The sequence below is a fragment of the Gymnoscopelus microlampas genome, assembly GCF_963454915.1.
Source record: "Gymnoscopelus microlampas genome assembly, chromosome: 6".
NCBI classification, from domain to species: domain Eukaryota; kingdom Metazoa; phylum Chordata; class Actinopteri; order Myctophiformes; family Myctophidae; genus Gymnoscopelus; species Gymnoscopelus microlampas.
This window is the reverse complement of record NC_139943.1, coordinates 56535707-56555640: the sequence shown is the minus strand read 5'-3', so window position 1 is coordinate 56555640 and position 19934 is coordinate 56535707. Positions and strand designations below refer to the sequence as shown.

The 19934-nt window shown below is 42.6% G+C and overlaps 1 protein-coding gene across 1 annotated transcript in view; it reads left to right on the top strand.

The window, feature by feature from the left end:
* The window catches only part of LOC311046513 (cGMP-inhibited 3',5'-cyclic phosphodiesterase 3A-like), an 89184-nt gene extending 70340 nt beyond the window's left edge, over positions 1–18844 (top strand). Inside the window, exons 5-16 of the mRNA XM_084058861.1 lie at positions 2131–2204; positions 2960–3093; positions 4547–4684; positions 6009–6120; positions 8102–8272; positions 9901–10040; positions 10691–10894; positions 11596–11757; positions 13266–13548; positions 15476–15582; positions 16564–16615; positions 17469–18844. Of these exons, the coding sequence (XP_083914987.1) occupies positions 2131–2204; positions 2960–3093; positions 4547–4684; positions 6009–6120; positions 8102–8272; positions 9901–10040; positions 10691–10894; positions 11596–11757; positions 13266–13548; positions 15476–15582; positions 16564–16615; positions 17469–17623 (1732 nt within the window). The 3' untranslated portion in view covers positions 17624–18844. The remainder of the gene's footprint in view (positions 1–2130; positions 2205–2959; positions 3094–4546; positions 4685–6008; positions 6121–8101; positions 8273–9900; positions 10041–10690; positions 10895–11595; positions 11758–13265; positions 13549–15475; positions 15583–16563; positions 16616–17468) is intronic.
* Positions 18845–19934: the final 1090 nt, after the last annotated feature.

The following is a 19934-nucleotide window of genomic DNA, read 5'->3' as shown; positions in this document are numbered from 1 at the left end:
TTTTTTTCCCCCATGTCCTCTGGTGTAGGTGTTGTGCACGGTTTGGTTCCCATGTTCTGTGGTACAGGTGTTGTGCACAGTTTGGTTCCCAAGTTCTGTGGTACAGGTGTTGTGCACGGTTTGGTTCCCAAGTTCTGTGGTACAGGTGTTGTGCACGGTTTGGTTCCCAAGTCCTCTGGTGTAGGTGTTGTGCACGGTTTGGTTCCCAAGTCCTCTGATGTAGGTGTTGTGCACGGTTTGGTTCCCAGGTTCTCTGGTGCATCCAATTAAAATAGCTCTGCTAAATGTTCTAGAACCTAGCATCTGGAAGCAGGAGATGAAGTGTGTGTGTGTGTGTGTGTGTGTGTGTGTGTGTGTGTGTGTGTGTGTGTGTGTGTGTGTGTGTGTGTGTGTGTGTGTGTGTGTGTGCGCTCACGCTAAATGTGTGTGTGTGTGTGTGTGTGTGTGTGTGTGTGTGTGTGTGTGTGTGTGTGCGTGCGTGCGTGCGTGCGTGCGTGCGTGCGTGTGTGCGTGTGTAATGGTTAGCAGGTGTGTATTTTCACATACCTTGATAATTTGACGGTGGAACAGTAAAAGTACATTACAATCTGGGGTCTTGGCTGAAACGTTTTGCTTTTAATGCAAAGTAGCATTTACTCAAGTACTGTGCTTCAGTACAATTTTGAGGTACTTTTGCTTTACTTGGGTATGTGCATTTTTCAATACTTCCTCTCTACTCTACCCACCATTGGTCAGTATATACTCTCTCAGCACCACTGCATTAAAGTAGGAATAGACACAGAAGCACCTGGGGGAATTGGCCTAAGAAAGAGGAGGAGCCAAACCGAGTTCCTGTTTCTACACAAAAAAAGAAGGTGGTGCCCCGAGGGGCAAAAACTAAAGAAAGAAAACTTTTTTTTTTTTTACTGAATGGGTTCCTAGATTAGTCAGTTTATTTTTGTACTTAACGGGAATGTATGCAGTGGCTCAGGCGGTAGAGCTGCCGCTTGGGAATGGAGTTAGGCAAATAGACAGGTTTCTTGATTGAGACTGCATGCACAGGTGCCGGTTTCATGTAATCAATTCCCAACATATCCCCAAACCTGTTGTTTTGGGGAGCGTTGGTCTCTGTTCATTCAACCTCCTCCTGTGTGTTGGACAACTGCTTTGAGAATCGCTATTATTGTTTACACACAACAGAAACGAAGGATTATATATTTCAAGAGTGAGAGATAAAAACAGCATTTGAAAGTTTGATGGGATGCATTTTTACACCTGAGTGCTGTGACCACTTTTCTTTCGGCTCCGGCCTGCACGCACATACTGGTTCTTATCAGTGTGACGTTGACTGGAAATGCGTCTATTGCGGCTAGAGTCATCGGCTAGACTCTAGCCGCTGTAGAGTCATGTTGTGAGCTGGTTGATCAGCTATTTTCTGCGAAGATATTTCCCCCCAAACATAATCATCAGGTAGGCTAATATGGTTATACTAGGAGGACGATTTTTTTCAAAAAAAGTGTACAGAAATAGTTAAAATTATGTTTTTATGTGGACACGCCTCCAGTTCATTAAGTATACCTGGTTCTCACCTTAGCACCTCCTCCACCACCTTAGCACCACCCACCTGTCCTAGTCCCTCCTCCTCCTCATGCCCACGCCTGTTGTGTTATGATAATGAGGGGGGGTATATATTTACTATGTCACTAAAGGGCTGTTTTTCTACTGGCACGTTTGACCCTCAAGGTTTCAGCCTCCAGGTAGAAACTCAAAATAGTCAGAGAAGACATAAAACACCATAAAAATACCACCAGGGGGCTTAATGAAGTTCTATCAACCTCATAGACACATGAAAAACAGAAAAAGTGCAAAACCATGGCACCACCTCTTTAATGTATAGAGTGAAAACGGAAAAAGACAATAGAGCCCTGAGGAACTCCGGTCAACCATTAAGGGTTTAAGTGGTTACAATTTGTGGAATTGTTCGAGGATAAATATTGCGAAAAATGCCGATCTACAAGCTTACGACGCAATACTTCAGCATGTTTACTCGAGTAACATTTTGAATACAGACGCTTAACTCGTAACAGTAGTACTTGTACATTGTGGTATTGATGATACTTTTACTACATATTGTCTCTGTGTTGTTGACAGTTGTGGGCGGCCGTACCTGCGGCTGGGCCACACCGACGCTTCCATAGATAAACCAGACAAACTGCAACGCTCAGGTACCTTTGTTTACACGTTTGTTTGCATGTTTGTTTACTTGTCGGTTTATGTTTGTTTACATGTTTGTTTATGTTTGGTCACATGTATGTTTATGTTTGTTTACATGTGTGTTTGTTTACACATGTTGTTAGCCAATCTACAAGCTCAAAATTGAAGATCTGCTATTTTCACTAGTTTCCGTTTTGGGTCACAGTCTAAAAAGTCTGAGAGCCAGTCATCTAGGCAGTTTTAATCAGGAGTGCAATGCTCACTGGACGGCCTTGCACGCCGTGCAGGAACCTATTTGACCAGGAGCGCGCGCAGGCACATGGATAGATTAAAAACGACTTTAAATTCACACATCAACAAAGTTTACAAAGGCTCCCGACTCACACCAGGGAATTAACATAGGAATGAGCCTAGATGCATATCAATTGTCCATTGTGTGACCTGTTAGTGTAGTTGTTAAGCGACGTGCGCGTCACGTCTTTAAAATAGAGTGCAACCACCTTCAAATTCAGCATTGCAACACTGGTTTTAATATAGGATTTTAATGATTTCAAATGTAATCATGACACGTGCTACATAGGGTTAGACCGGGTGACCAGGTTGAAAGTGATTTAAAACTATTGTTAATCACAGACGGTAACATTTGTTTGTTTGTGTGTTTGCGTGTGTTTTGTGTCTTTGTTTGTTTGATTATTGTTCGTGTGTTGTTTGTGTGTGTTTGTGTGTTGTTCGTGTGTTGTTTGTTTGTGTGTTTTCATGGTGACAGAAGAGCAGGCGGTGACATCATCAGACTATGACAGCACGCAGGAAGCCAATCACAGCGATGCAGACGATGACCACGCCCACCACGACAAAACCCCCGCCCACAACGCCATGCTCCGCCCACTAATACCTCCAGAGGTGAGGAGAGACACTGCTGTAACACTGCTGAAGTGCCCCATATGAGTGCAGTTTTTTAAATTATTTTTTTTGGTGTGACTACTGTCATGGCAGACCCCTGAACAGCATTTGTGTCATGTTGTGGGAGTATTGGAGGAATGGTGTGCCTGAGGCCACCCCTGGTGTGACGTTTTGCATGGCCGACCCCTAAACCGTGTGGGTGCAGTATGTTAGTCCGACAGCGTAATCCTCCGACAGCGCAGCGCTCCGACGTTTCCAATACTAAACCCGAACCAAACCCGCACCCTAACCCTAACCGCACGCGGATGCCACATAGTCGGAGAAAAGGTCTGTCGGATTAACGCATGCCTCCCAAACCGTGTTTGTGTCAAGTTTGGTGCAGATAGGCTCTATTCACAGCAGCCATATTATGAAGACATTCACAGGTGTTACCAATGATGCTAATTGAAGGCTCTGTTCCATTCTGGTCAAACAGAGTCAGGGTGCTGATATTGTGCATGTTGGCCCACTGGAAACACTACAGTTGGGGTCCAGGGACCCTCATGGGCTTCCAAATGGCCCCTTACAGGCGTGTAACTCTGAGAGTGTACAAATGGAACCAAATGGACCCGTAAGGGTCCATTTGGTTCCATTTGTACACTCTCAGAGTTGTGGGGGTCGTGGAAACCACTGTGCTACACTGTGTTTTAGTCATAGTCTTTTGAATAAAATTCCATTTAGTTTTAGTCATATTTTAGTCATCTGAAATGTTTAAGATTTCCACTAGTTTTAGTCGACTAAATATCATAATATTATAGTCGACTAAATCTACAGTTGATTCAGTCGACTAAAATGTATGTTGGCGGTGCCTTGATGTTGTCGTAATGGCTGATTTTACACTTGGTTGCATAATGAAAATAGCCGACCTAAGTTCACAACGCGTCGCAGGGCGACACATTGTGAGTCTAGATCTGCTATTTTCAGAGCGCAACACCCGAGCGCAACCAAACATAAAATAACTTTAATGGAACATTTTAGTCTAGTTTTTATGTGTTGATGAAATTGGCAGTATATTTAGTCATTGTAGCTTAGTTTTTATTTTGTTTTTATTTTGTTTTCGTCGGTGGAAAAAGGTAGTCAACCAACATTTCACGTCATAATTTTAGTCGGCGAAATCAACACTGGAATTAACCCTTGAGCCCTATTTCAAATATAGTGAAAATACAAGCTCACATAATTTTGAATATTTCTGAAAATGTCCGAAAATGTACATCATAATTTAACCACTTAAACACAAGCATCCGTATTGTGGGGAAAGCTTCCCCCACAATAACAGAAAACAGAAAAGACCCTAGTATAAAGCCCTGAGATATGGGGTTTAAGTGGTTTAAACTATCGAGTATCTACTTTGTCCACCGATGCTGGTGTAGCTTACCGTACCGCCGTGTTGAACCAACGTGTCACTTCCTGTCAGGACAAACCCGTTGAGGCTCCGGAGCCTCTGGTCATGGAGGGACTCGAACCTCTCCTGAGTCAACTGGCCAACTGGAACTTCCCCATCTTCACCCTGACGGACAGAACCAACGGACGCACCGGACGCATCCTGAGCCAGGTGAGTCTACAGCCATTCAAATCAAGTCATTGATCGATGTATTCAGAAATACGTTGATCAATAGCATTCAACGGATGTATTTTGTGTTTTTTTGTAATGTGTTTTGAAATGGCACACTGTACCTTTCAAAATACATTGATCAATGTGCAGCATTGAAAGCATTAAAAAATGTGCAGATATGCAAGCTCATGGCACGTCACTTCATAGCTCATAGGACGAGCGCTATGAGCTTGTAGATCTGCTATTTTTGAAAAATAGTGAAAATTTGAGCAAAGTAGAATACATTTTTGGAATCAGCCTTATTGGGTTAAAAAAAATCTAAGAAGTGATACAGGGAGAGAGGAGGGTGTGATTGCTAGGGGGTGAGGTACGTACAAATAGTGATTGATTGATTGATTGATTGAATACTTTATTAGACAGAAATGTAAACAGCACGAGATACAGTCAGACATTTAGGCTAAAATGATAACACATTCCATTGTGGTCCTATGCAGCGTGATTGCTAGGGGGTGAGGTACATAGTGCTAGGGTGTGATTTCTACGGGGTGAGGTACATAGTGCTAGGTTGTGATTGCTAGAGGTAGAGGTACATAGTGCTAGGTTGTGATTGCTAGGGGGTGAGGTACATAGTGCTAGGGTGTGATTTCTACGGGGTGAGGTACATAGTGCTAGGTTGTGATTGCTAGAGGTAGAGGAATGTAATGCTAGGGTGTGAGTGCGAGGGGTAGAGGTACATAGTGCTAGGGTGTGATTGCTAGGGGGTGAGGTACATAGTGCTAGGTTGTGATTGCTAGTGGTAGAGGTACATAGTGCTAGGTTGTGATTGCTAGTGGTAGAGGTACATAGTGCTAGGTTGTGATTGCTAGGGGGTGAGGTGTATAGTGCTAGGGTGTGAGGTACATAGTGCTATGGTGTGATTGCTAGGGGGTGAGGTGTATAGTGCTAGGGTGTGATTGCTAGGGTGTGAGGTACACAGGGCTAGGGTGTGCTTGCTAGGGGGTGAGGTGCATAGTGCTAGGGTGTGATTGCTAGGGGGTGAGGTGTATAGTGCTAGGGTGTGATTGCTAGGGGTGAGGTACATAGTGCTATGGTGTGATTGCTAGGGGGTGAGGTACATAGTGCTACGGTGTGATTGCTAGGGGGTGAGGTGCATAGAGCTAGGGTGTGATTGCTAGGGGGTGAGGTGTATAGTGCTAGGGTGTGATTGCTAGGGGGTGAGGTACATAGTGCTATGGTGTGATTGCTAGGGATTGAGGTGCATAGTGCTAAGAGTGTGGTTGCTAGGGGTTGTATGTGTTCTCATCCTAGTATCTTGTGTTCTCAGGTTTCTTACAGGTTGTTTGCAGACACTGGTCTGTTTGAGAAGTTTAACATCCCCGTCCAAGAATTCATGAACTATTTCCACGCCCTGGAGAACGGATATAGAGACATACCATGTAAGATGATTATGATTATTATTATTATATGTCCAGTAGAACAGATACAGAGACATTCCATATAAGAGCCCTCACGATTGTATACTGAGTGTATTAAAAAATAGCCAATCCTCCGCGTCATCAGTGCCCATACCCTAGGTGGGGTTGGCGAAAGGGCCTCTCTGTGTGGAGTTTGCATGTTCTCCCCGTGTCTCCTAGGGTAGATACCCTCACAAAAACATGCAGTAATCCTGGTCACTATACTGCCTCCCCCTGGCCAGCTGGGGCGCCTGATGGAGGGGAAAGGAACTGGTTGGAATAACGTGTTCCTTCCACGCCCAGGGAAACTCTCCCCTGTCAGGTGACAAGAAGGTCAGTTGGCTCTCATGCATTGAAGGAGGCATGAGCTCGGCCCTGGCCTCCCTAGGTTGGCAGAGGGAAGGTAGTGCCCAGGATTACATAGACAATTGGCACTGGGTGTAAAAAATTGGTTACAAAATCGTGGGATACAAATTAAAGGGTCTACACCATGAATGTTTACTTTTTCTTCATTTTTGTGTGTTTTTGGTCTCCCCCGCCTCTCTTCTGTTCCAACAAATACCCGACTTCGAGCATGCAGGCTTTCATAGGCTATCTGTGGTTTTTATGTAAATTGGTCTGAAAACAGTCCGTCAGATTTGTTCCCCCACCCTACGTCACGTCTGGGAACAATTCCTCCCGTTTTTCAGTTCTAACAAAAAAAAAAAGAAATCCAAAAAAAAAAAAAAAAAATGTTTTTTCATTTTTATTTTTTTTTAAATTTTTTCTTATTTTTTTTTTTTACTTTTTCCACACAGAACCAGGACATAACATGCATACAAACTGGCTCAATAGCGCCCCGTGCCAAACAGGACAATGTGGTATTGCAGGTGAAAGTGCTTCATAAGCCAGAGAGAAGTTAGTTGGAATGAGTATATCTGAGGCTTGATTTAGGCTCAAACCTTTTGAAAAACGTTTGAGGGACATAAACAATATGATATCAAATATTATTATTATTTTTTTAAATTCATGGTGTAGCTCCTTTAAAGTAAAAAAAGAAAAAAAGTCAATCTACAAGCTCACAAGGTGTCACGATGCAGTGGGTTGTGAGCTTGTAGATCAGCTATTTTCTCTGTTTTTGAAACATTTTTCAAAATTATTCCCCCCTCTTTTTTAACTATTTTTGACAATAAGCCTAACCCAAATTTTGTAATGCGTACCTCTACTTTGGTATTGCAAGTATATGTTAATGCCAATACTTGCCAAAATGCCCCCCCCCAAAAAATATACAGGCCTTTTACTTGTACTTAGAGTATTTCTACATTGATATTGATACTTTTACTCAAGTAAACTTCTTGCACCACTGCTTGAAGCTGAACTAGAAGGATTGTGACCACAGCCGCTCTGTTCTGAGTACACACAAAAGTAGGCCAACAGTGACCCTTACTGGGGAAGACAGGAAACACTCAAATAGCATGTTTAACCTATTAAGACCTGAAGCCGATTCTACAAATGTCTCCTATAAATCCGTTTCAGTTTTTCTGAAAAACGTATGTTTCTATATCAGTGGTGTTCAAACTTTTTCATGTCAAGGACCCCAAAAATTATATGTATTTTGCGCGGACCCCCATCTCAAAATGTTTTGTTCCAGAGACCCCCAGAGGTAAAGATTTTAATTAAAAATGTTCGCTTTAAAATAATACAAATATATTACTTTGCACACATTTTCTCGATTTTTCAAAAATAGCAGATGTACAAGCTCGTAGCGCGGCACTTAGATCTGCTATTTTTGAATCAAACAATTGTAGTGGAGTCTAGTAGAAGTAAAAGTATTGACAATTGGAAATACCCCAGTAAAGTAAAAATACCTCAAAATTGTACTCAAGTACAGTACTTGAGTAAATGTACTTAGTTACTTTACACCACTGTTTACGTGTGTGCGTGTGCGTGTGTGTGTGCGTGTGCGTGCGTGTGTGTGGTTCAGATCATAACAGGGTCCACGCTACAGACGTCCTGCATGCGGTGTGGTACCTGACCACCCAGCCCGTGCCGGGCCTCCCCAGCGGCCCCCCCATCAGCGGCCTACCCATCGCCGGCCTCCCCAGCGGCCTCCACACCTTCATCACAGACCACAGCTCCTCTAGCAGTGACTCGGGTACGATAGGCTCTATGCACAGCAGCCATAGTGTGAAGACATTCACAGGTGTTACCAATGATACTAATGAAGGCTCTGTTCCATTCTGGTCAAACAGAGTCAGGGTGCTGATATTGTGCATGTTGGCTCACTGGAAACACTCTGCTACACCAGTGGGTCGACAGTTGGGTCCAGGGACCCTCATGGTTCCTGGGGTTCAATTCAATTTGGGGTTTCCAAATGGCCCCTAGATGTGTAACTCTGAGAGTGTACAAATGGAACCAAATCGTGAAAATTGAAAAATCTGAGAACCACTGTGCTCCACTAAATGGAACAGAGCCTTCATTAGTATCATTGGTAACACCTGTGAAGGAAGTGATAATATGGCTGCTGTGCATATAGAGCCTATCCTCAGTGTTTACTTACTCAACCACTCAAACCCTATAGGGTTGAGTGGAGTCCCTCAGGGCTCTATAATAGTGTATTTTCTGTTTTCTGTTATTGAGGAGAAAGCTTTCGCTGAAAATAGACAATCGAAAAAATATTGTAAAATATTCTTCGTAAACCGGTGAATGAAGAATTAAAAAAACGAAAAAGAGACTTGATGACGTGACGTAAATCGGAGGCCGATATTAAAAACAGAACAAATATATTTAAAAAAAACTCTTAAAGGAGTAGTTCACCCAAAACATGTCTTATTTTTCTATCAATTACACAGCCAATGAAGCATTGAATTAGTTGAGATTTATTTGTTTTTGTTGCATTCCTAAGCCAATAATTTGATGACCGGCGGAAAGATGCTAGATAGATGCAAGACGCTTGTTGAGTCTACTACCGGAGAGACCGCCGGTCATCAAATGATTGGCTTAGGAATGCGACAAAAACAAATAAATCTCCATGAATTCAATGATTCATGTGTGTAATTGATTGAAAATAAGTATTTTTTTGGGTGAACTACTCCTTTAAAACACCACTCATAGTGTGTTCCAAATGTCTTCTATTATTTTGTATAGCGTATAACATTGCTTTGTCTTGAAGTAAATAAAAGTTTTAATTCACTTCCGGTTCAAACCGTGGCATACACAAGCGCAGAACGCACATGGGCGTGCCCGTGTGGTTCAAACAGGGCTCATTCACACGCACATGACACGAGCGCCCAGGCACGTGCATGAGACCATTTGAACCCGGAAGTGTTTACAACGTTTTTTTTTTCTTTCTTCTCTGGTTATATTTTTGGAAAAGTATAGAACGTGCATTATGAACGGTGTTTTGGAGTTTATAAAGGGATATTGATATTGATATTGTTTTGCTGTTCGGTGTCCGTCATCACGTTTTTAGACTCTTCACTCACCAGGACTATTTTACAAGTCACTGTGCCTTAAGACATCGCAGGGTACGAAAACGATAGAAATTAAGTAATTTCTTGGGTGAAATATTCCTTTAACTTTGACAGTGTACAAATGGATACACAATAATTATTGTTTACAAGCAGAAAGGCTAGAGGAGTTACATACTGTACCATTACATTCTAATGTGGGAAGTCTGTCTGTCCGTCTGTCTGTCCGTCTGTCCGTCCGTCCGTCCGTCCGTCCGTCCGTCCGTCTGTCTGTCTCTAACTGTCTCTCTCTCTGTGTGTCTGTCTCTCTCAGACAGAGAGGAGGGATACGGCTGTCTGTCTGCTCTCATCCCGGCTCTAGAGCTCATGGCTCTGTACGTAGCGGCGGCCATGCACGACTACGACCACCCTGGAAGAACCAACGCCTTCCTGGTGGCCACCAGCGCACCACAGGTACAGTACGCACACTAACACATGTCAGGTGACTCAAATACAGTGTTGGGAAAAGTACTCAAATGTTTTACTTCAGTAAAAGTATCAATACTGCAATGTAGAAGTACTCCGTTACAAGGAAAAGTCCCAAATTCAACTAAAAGTATTGGTATCAAAATGTACTTAAAGTACCAAAAGTAAAAGTACTAAAATATTTGACAATAGCAAAAGATCTACAAGCTCGTAGAACTGCTATTTTCAAATAGCCTAGGTATAAAATAGGGCTAAAGTAGTTAATGTATGTTCTGCAAAGTAACTAGTTACTAAAGTTGTCAAATAATTGTAGTGGAGTAAAAGTACAATATTTGCCTCTGAGATATAGTGGAGTAGAAGTGAAAGTACAGAACATTGGAAATACTCCAGTAAAGTAGAAATGCCTCAAAATTGTAGTCAAATACAGTCCTTGAGTAAATGTACTTAGATACTTCACACCACTGCTAAAACAACATCTAAATGTGCAGTCAAACCGTCCAGCGATCAGGCAAGTTGAATGTGTGTGTGTGTGTGTGTGTGTGTGTGTGTGTGTGTGTGTGTGTGTGTGTGTGTGTGTGTGTGTGTGTGTGTGTGTGTGTGTGTGTGTGTGTGTGTGTGTGCGTATGTGTGTGTTTTAGGCGGTCCTCTACAACGACCGGTCGGTCCTGGAGAATCATCACGCCGCCTCCGCCTGGAACCTCTTTCTGTCGCGCCCGGAGTTCAACTTCCTGTCCAGCCTGGGTCACGTGGAGTTCAAACGCTTTCGCTTCCTGGTCATCGAGGCGATCCTCGCCACCGACCTGAAGAAACATTTTGACTTCCTGGCCGAGTTCAACGCCAAGGTAACATTCTAACTCACTATCAATAACAAGGTCACATTTGAACTCGCTATTAACACATTACCTAGCCTGGTAAACCCCCCTCCCTCCGGAAATCTCATTTGCATTTGATTTCAGGAAGGAGGTCTGGGATTGCGCAGGGAGTAAAGCTGCCCGCAACGCTGCGTATTCGAACCAAGTATTTATCCAATCACCTGCCTAGTAGCTTGAAAAAAAGAAAAACCTCACTGTCATCGATTCTGCTTACGGAGTCTCAGATGGAAGTAGGCTGTGAAACAAATGTGTGTCGCAAGCTTCTTCCATTTGTCGGTGTCTGGTTACACATTACCTGCCATTGACGCGCTCTAACGCAACTTAGGAATGATTCTAGGACCCTGAAAGAAGGAATGGACAGATGACAGTCTCGTCCACTCCTTGAGTTTTAGAAAAACACTCCCTTCTCTTTTTTTCTCTTTTTTTGGTGAAAACGGCTGTTATTCAACAGCACCCAGTACCCAATGGGCACTGGGGTAGTAAAACGTGTGTCTATTTTTGTATTTCTACATTGTGTAACTTCTACTTAAGTCAAATAATTGTCAGTAGTACATCTTCCACCACTTCCACTGCTTAATGCCCATAATCCTGCTAGCAACTGTATTATGTTAATGTTTAAATGTCAGCATAACTATACATTGTTGGATCATTTATGTGCTGCCTTCCCATAGGTGGGTGACGATCCCGCCTCCGGCATCGATTGGTCCAATGAGAACGACCGACTGCTGGTGTGTCAGATGTGCATCAAACTGGCCGACATCAACGGACCGCTGAAGCGTAGAGATCTGCATTTACAATGGACCCAGGGCATCGTTAATGAATTCTACCAACAGGTAACATTTAGAATGGACCCAGACATTGCTAATGAATTCTACCAACATGTAATTTACAACCTTTACGAAGTTTTACCAACAGGTAGCATTTACATTGTTAACAAGTTCTATGAACAGGTAACCAGTTCTACCAACAGTTAACACTATAGGCACTGAAAGGTCAAAATAACCTTTTTGGCAATTTCTGTACAGTTCAATTCAATATTATATTGAAGTGTCAAATCACAACAAGTTGTCTCAAGACAGCTGAGCCCCCCCCCCCACGCGCAATCTTTTTTTTAAAACATTTTTTTACCGTTTTTTGTTTCTTTATTTCGGTTTTAGGGTGAGGCGGAACACGCAAAGTGCGTCTAATTCTAATAAAATAAAGGTCCAGGCCCCCCGGGGTCGCGGGCCCGTAGGCGGCAGCCTACCTAACCTACCCGGACGCTCCGCCACTGGAGCAGAGACCCGACATTGTCACACCCTGAGCAAGCAATTGCGACAGTGGCAACTCTACTGAATTATCTTGCCGCTCGAGTCTCGTAGAGGGCTCCCCTTTCTTGACTTTTCCTAAATATGTCTTTCTACCACCTCTTACACCTCAATACCTGGTGTTTTTTGTTAAAAAGGTTAAAGTACAATATTCTGATAGTAATCATTGCTACAGAGCGTTTGTTCGGTCACAGGTGTCTCTCCAGCTCTTTAGTAAACAGAATATAGTACATTTTCAGGTAGGTGACAACATTTAAGCCAATCAGGAGAGAGCACTAAAAATGCATTTTCTGTTTAACAAAGAGCTGGAGAGACATGGGAGACTCCTTTTACTGAACAAGCACTATAGCAATGAATACTATCACAATATAGAGCTATTTAACACTTATTTTAACCAAAGAAAATCACTTACCCTACCTTTAAGTACATAACTTGAGTATATGAACTTAGTTACTTTACACCACTGTCTGTAACTCTGAGAGTGTAAACATGGAACCAAATGGACCCTTACAGGTCTACAACTCTGAGTGTATAAACGGAACCAAATGGACCCTTACGGTCTGTAACTCCGATTACAGACCCGTACAGTACTTGAGTAAATGTACGTAGTTACTTTACACCATTGGTAAAATAGGCTCTATGCACAGCAGCCATATTGGGAATGAATTGGGCCCCTTCCTTACTTCCTTCACAGGTGTTACCAATGATACTAATTAAGGCTCTGTTTCATTTAGTGTGGCATAGTGGTTGACCCCCATAACTCTGAGAGTGTACAAATGGAACTTACGGGTCCATTTGGTACCATTTGTATACTCTCAGTGTTGCACCCACCATAAGGGGCAATTTGGGAACCAAAATGGAGTGTTTCTAGTGAGCCAACATGCACAATATCAGCACCCTAACCACAATGGAACAGAGCCTTCATTAGTATCATTGGTAACACCTGTGAAGGAAGTAAGAAGAGGCCCAATGTCTTTCCAATATGGCTGCTGTGCATAGAGCCTATTAGAGTTCACTGTGAATCCGTTCCACAGGGCGACGAGGAGTCCAGTCTGGGTCTTCCCATCAGCCCCTTCATGGACCGCTCTGCTCCGCAGCTCGCCCAGCTCCAGGAGTCGTTCATCACGCACATCGTGGCGCCGCTCTGTCGCTCCTATGACTCCGCCTCCTTGATGCCCGGCCGCTGGCTGGAGGAGGAGGCGGGGCCTGAGGCCACCACCCACACCGGGCCGGAGGGGGAGGAGCATCGTGATGGTGATGTCGACGATGACGACGGTGATGATGATGACGCAGCGTCCACCGACTCTGAGACGTCACGTAAGGCAGTCACTCTCAAAGTGGGGTCCCCCAGGGGTCCTTGATGGGGGGGGGGTTCCAGGGGGTCCCCAGCTACCCATTTTCAAACCTTGTCTTCGTATAATTGTTCCTCACTGCTCATTATAATATGGTACAATTTCTGTCTACTAACTCTGTGTCTGAGGAGGGCAGTGGACAGTTCAGAAACCTAACTACCAGTGACATCATCGATGAGGGGAATCCAAGCTAATAGAAACTGCAGGCTTTCTATTCCTGGAAAGTCGGCATGCTGAAATAGAAGCCATTGTTTAAGCATTAATAATAATATAAAAAAAAAAAATGATAATAATAAATATAGCTGCAAGCAGCGATGCAGGGACCAAGGAATGCAACAGGACATGTGGAAAATGCAATATATGCAACAAGCCATAGAAACATGGTGTTGCTTATAATGCAGATTTCAAACTTGTGTCAAAAATGCAGTTATCTTGACAAAGGTTTGCAAAGGTTTGCAAATGTTTGCGGCGCAAAGCCGCTATTAGCTCTGCTATTTTCACTAGTTTGGGTCCCGGGCAAATGTCTAATTTCTCTAACCACGGATCTAGAACATGGGTCTCAACAGGGTGTCCGGGACCCCCAGGGGGTCCTCAGAGTTACTACAGGGTGTCCGGTACCCTAGCATCCCTATTCTGGGGGGAACGTTCACCGAAAATAGCAGATCTACAAGCTGACAAAACAAGCTTGTAGATGTGCTATTTGTGTAAGAGGTTTGAGGATTGGAAGTGGTTAAAATGTCTGAAAATACACTTGAATTCAACATACATATTCAAAAGATAGTGTGTAAACAAACCAACAATACAACAAACAAACAAACAAAAAAACATACATTTCCACAACACCGATGACAGTGCTGTCAACCAAGTCTATGAAGCTCTCTATGAAATCTATGATAAAGTTTAATCTGCAACACAATTTTATACATTTGTAGTGGAGATCCCTGTTTCATACTCTATCTCTCTCTCAACTAAGGGCCCCTACACACTGTACGATATTTGAAATGGTCGCATTTCACATTGCACAAGTTTCTCTCTTGAAATCGGGCAATATATATTGTTGTGGTTCTCGCACGATTGATTGGTCGGCGAGAGGGGTTCACTCATTGCAAGACATTTATTTGCTTAGTTGGCCTCGTTTCCTAATGTTGTTTTTTTCTTTGAAAATAGCTAAAAGTGTTGTGAGCTTGTAGATCAGCTATTTTATTTGTATACAGGTTTAAAGTGCTCATGCGGCCTAGTCGCTTTTGTTGGGTTTGTTTTCAGACCTGGTTGCTTATGTCTCTCGCAAAATCTGGCAATAATGTTCAGAGATACACACCTCACACTTAGACACACAGACACACGCAGACACACAGACACACACACGCACGCACGCACGCACGCACGCACGCACGCACGCACGCACGCACGCACGCACGCACGCACGCACGCACGCACGCACGCACGCACACACACACACACACACACACACACACACACACACACACACACACACACAACTCTCTCTCTTTGTCTGAAACAGCCCCATCCTCGAGCAGGCTCGCTCACTCTCTCAATGTGTTTTATATTGTTTAACTTAATACAGGACTGTATTGGAGTCGGTAATATTGCGGTTCTATGCGAGAGGACTAGCCACGGTGCGTGGCTGTAATGTGCTCTCATTAGCTGTAGCGTGGCTCTAGATTGGAGTCGACAGACTCCAATCATGTTTGAAATCTAAAAGTTGTCGGGAACCCCTCACCGACCGCACTTTATCGGGTGTTTCTTCTCGAAGTACCTTACACACTGTGCGAGGTCTTAAGGGCTCCTTGGCCTGAAAAACATTGAAGACCCCTGATTTCTACACTATTACTATCCATAGTCAAATGTTTGTTGTCCTCCATGTTTTCCAGAGCAAGCGGCGGTGAAGAAGAGGAGAGCCGTCTTCTGCCCGATCAGCCAGCATCTCCAGGAGAACCACCTCATGTGGAAGAAGGTCCTCAGCCAAGAGAACCACCAGGTCCTCCACACACACACACACACACACACACACACACACACACACACACACACACACACACACACACACACACACACACACACACACACACACACACACACACACACACACACACCGCTGTCTAATCAAAGACTCAGAGCACCTGCTGCACTATTTGAATGTTATGCTGTATCCACCATGACAGCCATGTAAACAAACACACAATGTCATGTGTGGAATGTTGTATTTAGTTTAGAACCATAACCTACTAAAGATCCATTGTATTCAGTCTTATCTAGAGATTAAATATTTTTCAAAGTTATTTGAGGGGCCATAAAGGGGTTCCTTTAACAACTTTAAACCTTTAATAGATGAACATTCACACTAATTTCCGCTCTTGTCCCCCGACAAGAGCGGACCAAGCACAACTTTGTAATGCTACTGACGTTTGCGTTCAACACTCTTGAAAACAAAGCATTGCATTGTGGGTTTGCCTGCCCTGCCAAGCCAAAGTGCAGTAACTCCCGTTTTTGGACACACCCACGTATTTGTCCCAAAGGTCAAATTAGCCTTTGTGATTTTGGGGGATGAACAATTACCTCAAGAACAGATGTACATTTATTGTAATATCACTTATATGCCGATATCTCATTTGGCTGACCAGCTGAATCACTTTTAAACCCCTTTTTCAGTGATTTCACCCCGTAGTTACTGCACTTTGGCTTGGCAAGGCCAAGGAGGTCCTTCAATCAATCAATCAATCAATCAATCAATCAAACTTTATTTATATAGCACATTTTTACACAATGTTAGTTGACCAAAGTGCTGCACAGGTAAAAAGCAGAAAAAAGAAAAGCAACAATACATCAAATCAGAAAAAAGAACACAAAAAACACATAATGAGGTGTAAAAAACGTATTGTATGTTGTATAATTACACCTATTGACATGTCTTTGGTGTCAGTTTTGGTTCCAGTTGTCACCGTTCTTTTCGTGTGTGCAGGAGAACGAGAACGTGGTCAACATGCAGGAACCCCAGAAACTCTCCAACCAAGGTTATCGTTTTTTCATTTGCATTTTATTTAGACTTTTTTGTTTTCAATTTCAGTTTATTTTTAATTTGTTTTCAAAGCAGTTCATTTTAGTATAGGTTTTATTAGTTTTAGTGGTGGTTTTAATTATTTGTTATTGTAATATGGGGTAGCCTAGGGCAAGATTCAAAAAGCTCAGGAAAAATTGCAAAAAGAAAACCAAACAGATCTACAGGCTCACAACACGTCAGGATGCCACCCGTTGTCAGATTGTAGATCTGCTATTTTTGAAGAAAGAATTCATTGAAGATTTCATATCCACCCAAAATATTAGCTTTAGGTAACAGTCTATAATAATATCTCTAGTATTAATTTTGACAGCATTTTTTGTAGTTTTAGTCATAGTCTTTTGGATACAATTCCAATGTCTTGGACTAGTTTTAGTCATATTTTAGTCATCTGAAATGTTTTAGTTTTAGTTGACTGAATATTTTAGTCAACTAAATCTACAGTTGATTTAGTCGTCTTAAAATACATTTTGGCGGGCCATGATAGCATCGTAATGCCTTATTTATACATGGATTTGTGCTGAAAATAGCTGATCTACAAGCTCGTAGATTGGTTATTTTCGTCGTCACACCTGCACGCAACCAAGCATAAAATGACTTGTCTTAGTTCTACTGGATCTATTCTCCACTATCCTCCCTAACAGTCTAGTTTTTATTTGTTGACAAAATGTTCAATATATTTAGTCATAGTTTTAGTCATCATAGCTTAGTTTACATGTAGTTTTCGTCAGTGAAAAAAAGGTAGTAGACAAACATTTGTCGTCATAGTTTTAGTCAACTAAATGAACGCTGCGATATCTCCTACGTAGCTGCTGCTAACGAGCCGATCACCGCTATCCACGAGGAGGAGGAGCCACACAGCAAGGAGGAGGGGCTTGTTGGGGCGGAGGAGGAGCCAGAGGAGGAGGAGGAGCCTGAGTGGCCACTCCCCCCACAAGAAGAATGTGACCCGCCTCCAGAGTGACCTGCCTACAACTTAAAAAAAAAAAAACATTTTTAAAAATATTATATGTATGATTTTTTTTACCAATATTAACAGACTTGTGTTTTGCAGCACATCACTTAGGAATGAAAGTCCTTTGGTCCAAAAATGTTATGATATTTACCACAATGAAATGAAATTTCAATACATTTCAATGTTAATGAGTTATTGTGGTGTGTGTGTGTGTGTGTGTGTGTGTGTGTGTGTGTGTTTCAAATATCACAAATACATCCATTGTGATACTTATTAAGTAATGTTTTGGACCAATGGACTTCCATAAGTAGACACAACACTGTAGATGTTTTGGGAAATGTGTGCCTATACCGAAGAAAAAGTAATGATAAATAAATAAGTGTTTTACACATTTTTGTCCGAATATCCAGTTTTCACCAACCTCCCCCTGTAGGAGCTTGTTAGTACTGCAATACCTTCACTATGCGAGCAGGGGGAGCACTTTATGAATGGAGAACTCTTTTGATACCAACAGCAGAGCGGAACTGTGACTCTTAACCCTTTTAATGTCATACTACCGGAGTGGTTTTCTTATTTAAAACCCCATAGATGTCTTTTAACTCACTTCATATAAGAACTGTGTTCCAAAAATAGAATACAAACGAATCGGACGATTCTGCCCGGTAGGTGACACTGTGCCGTTTATGATTTTTTTTGTTTCTCCAAAAACGTCTGTGTTTGGAGAAAATTGAATACATTTTGCGGTGACTTAGGAAATTACGTGATTCGTCGTCCCCAAGCATGCCACGCTCCGTCAAAAAACATTTAAACAAACAACAATGAGATTCCTTAGAATTGTTGTCACATCAGTTATCACTGTGTGTTATTATTTAGTTTGATTGATGAAACAAACTGATAACACTACTCTCCTACAGAAAACATTTTAAATAAAAACTCCAGTGCAATAACAGTGATGCTGATTATGTGCGAGTATAGTGCTGTCTTTAGGTCATTTCTAAGCCTGAGAATTGTAGTGGATTTGTAGGCGGCCTCCAACTCTTTGGATAAATTAGTACCTTTTCACTGTCTTACCTGGCAGCTCCATCTTCAGCATCCTTCTCCCAATGTACCCCTCTTCCCTCCTCTCTACATGTCCAAACCATCTCAACCTCACCTCTCTAGTTTTATTCCCCAACCTTCTAACCTGGGCTGATTCTCTAATTAAGTAATTTCTGATTTCTGTCACTCCTAAACATAGGCGGCGGGTAATGAAGGCTAGGGTAGGCTAAGCCTTCCCAAATGTTACGCGGGGAAATTCTAGGAATTGTGCAAATTATATATAATATATGTGCGCAGCATTATTTAGTATTTTTTTTGATAATAAATCAGTAAAATCAGGCAAAAATAATTAAATAACCTAACCCTAACCTAACCCTAAAACAGAAATAAAGTAACCAAAAACCAAAAAGAAACTAACACAATCCGCCCAGAAACCGCATTTGTTTTGAGCACGCGCGCATGCACGGATTTCGGCCGACCCCCAGCCTTCCCAATTGTCAAGCTCACCCGCCGCCTATGCTGCTAAAGATAATCGTAGCGTCCTCGGTTCTGCCACCTACAGCTCCTCCTCATGTCTTTTCCTCAGTGCCACCGTTTCCAAGCCGTACAGCATGGCTGCTCTCACTACCTACTCACCACGTCATATTGGTAAAATTGTTTCATTTTTGTATTTGTGCAAATCTTTTAACATTGGCCGACCTTGTGTTTTATTTTATTTTCTGAACACGGTTCTTACATATGACGTGATGTTAAAAAGAAAAAAATCGATGACGTTTTGAATGTGGAAAAACAAGTCCGTCACCCAGAGTCGGGGAAGTGGCGTCAGACTTCGGGACTCTACACGGACCCCCAGTTTGATATGCTTGAGGGGGGCACGGACCCACCATTCGATACCTTTTTTTTGTTTTTTTTTAATCTCTGGGACCCTCCGTCTACACAAAGAAATATTTTGTTCCATTGGTACACTCTCTGAGTTGCAGGACCCCCCCGTGACACCTCAAAGACCCCCTGGCGGTCCGCAGACCGCACGTTGAGAACCAGTGAGTTACATCAGACCTCAAGCCAGCGTGGAAACACACTGGACACCGGACTGCTGACACACACACACACACACACACACACACACACACACACACACACACACACACACACGTTTGTATTACTATACTGTAGGCTACTTGTTGTGAGGTCGTGATTTTTTTTTTTTATGATGCAGATGTTATGCCAACAATGTTTGTCTTTTTTTTTTTTTTTTTTACCCCAAAAAGCCGGAAACTGACGC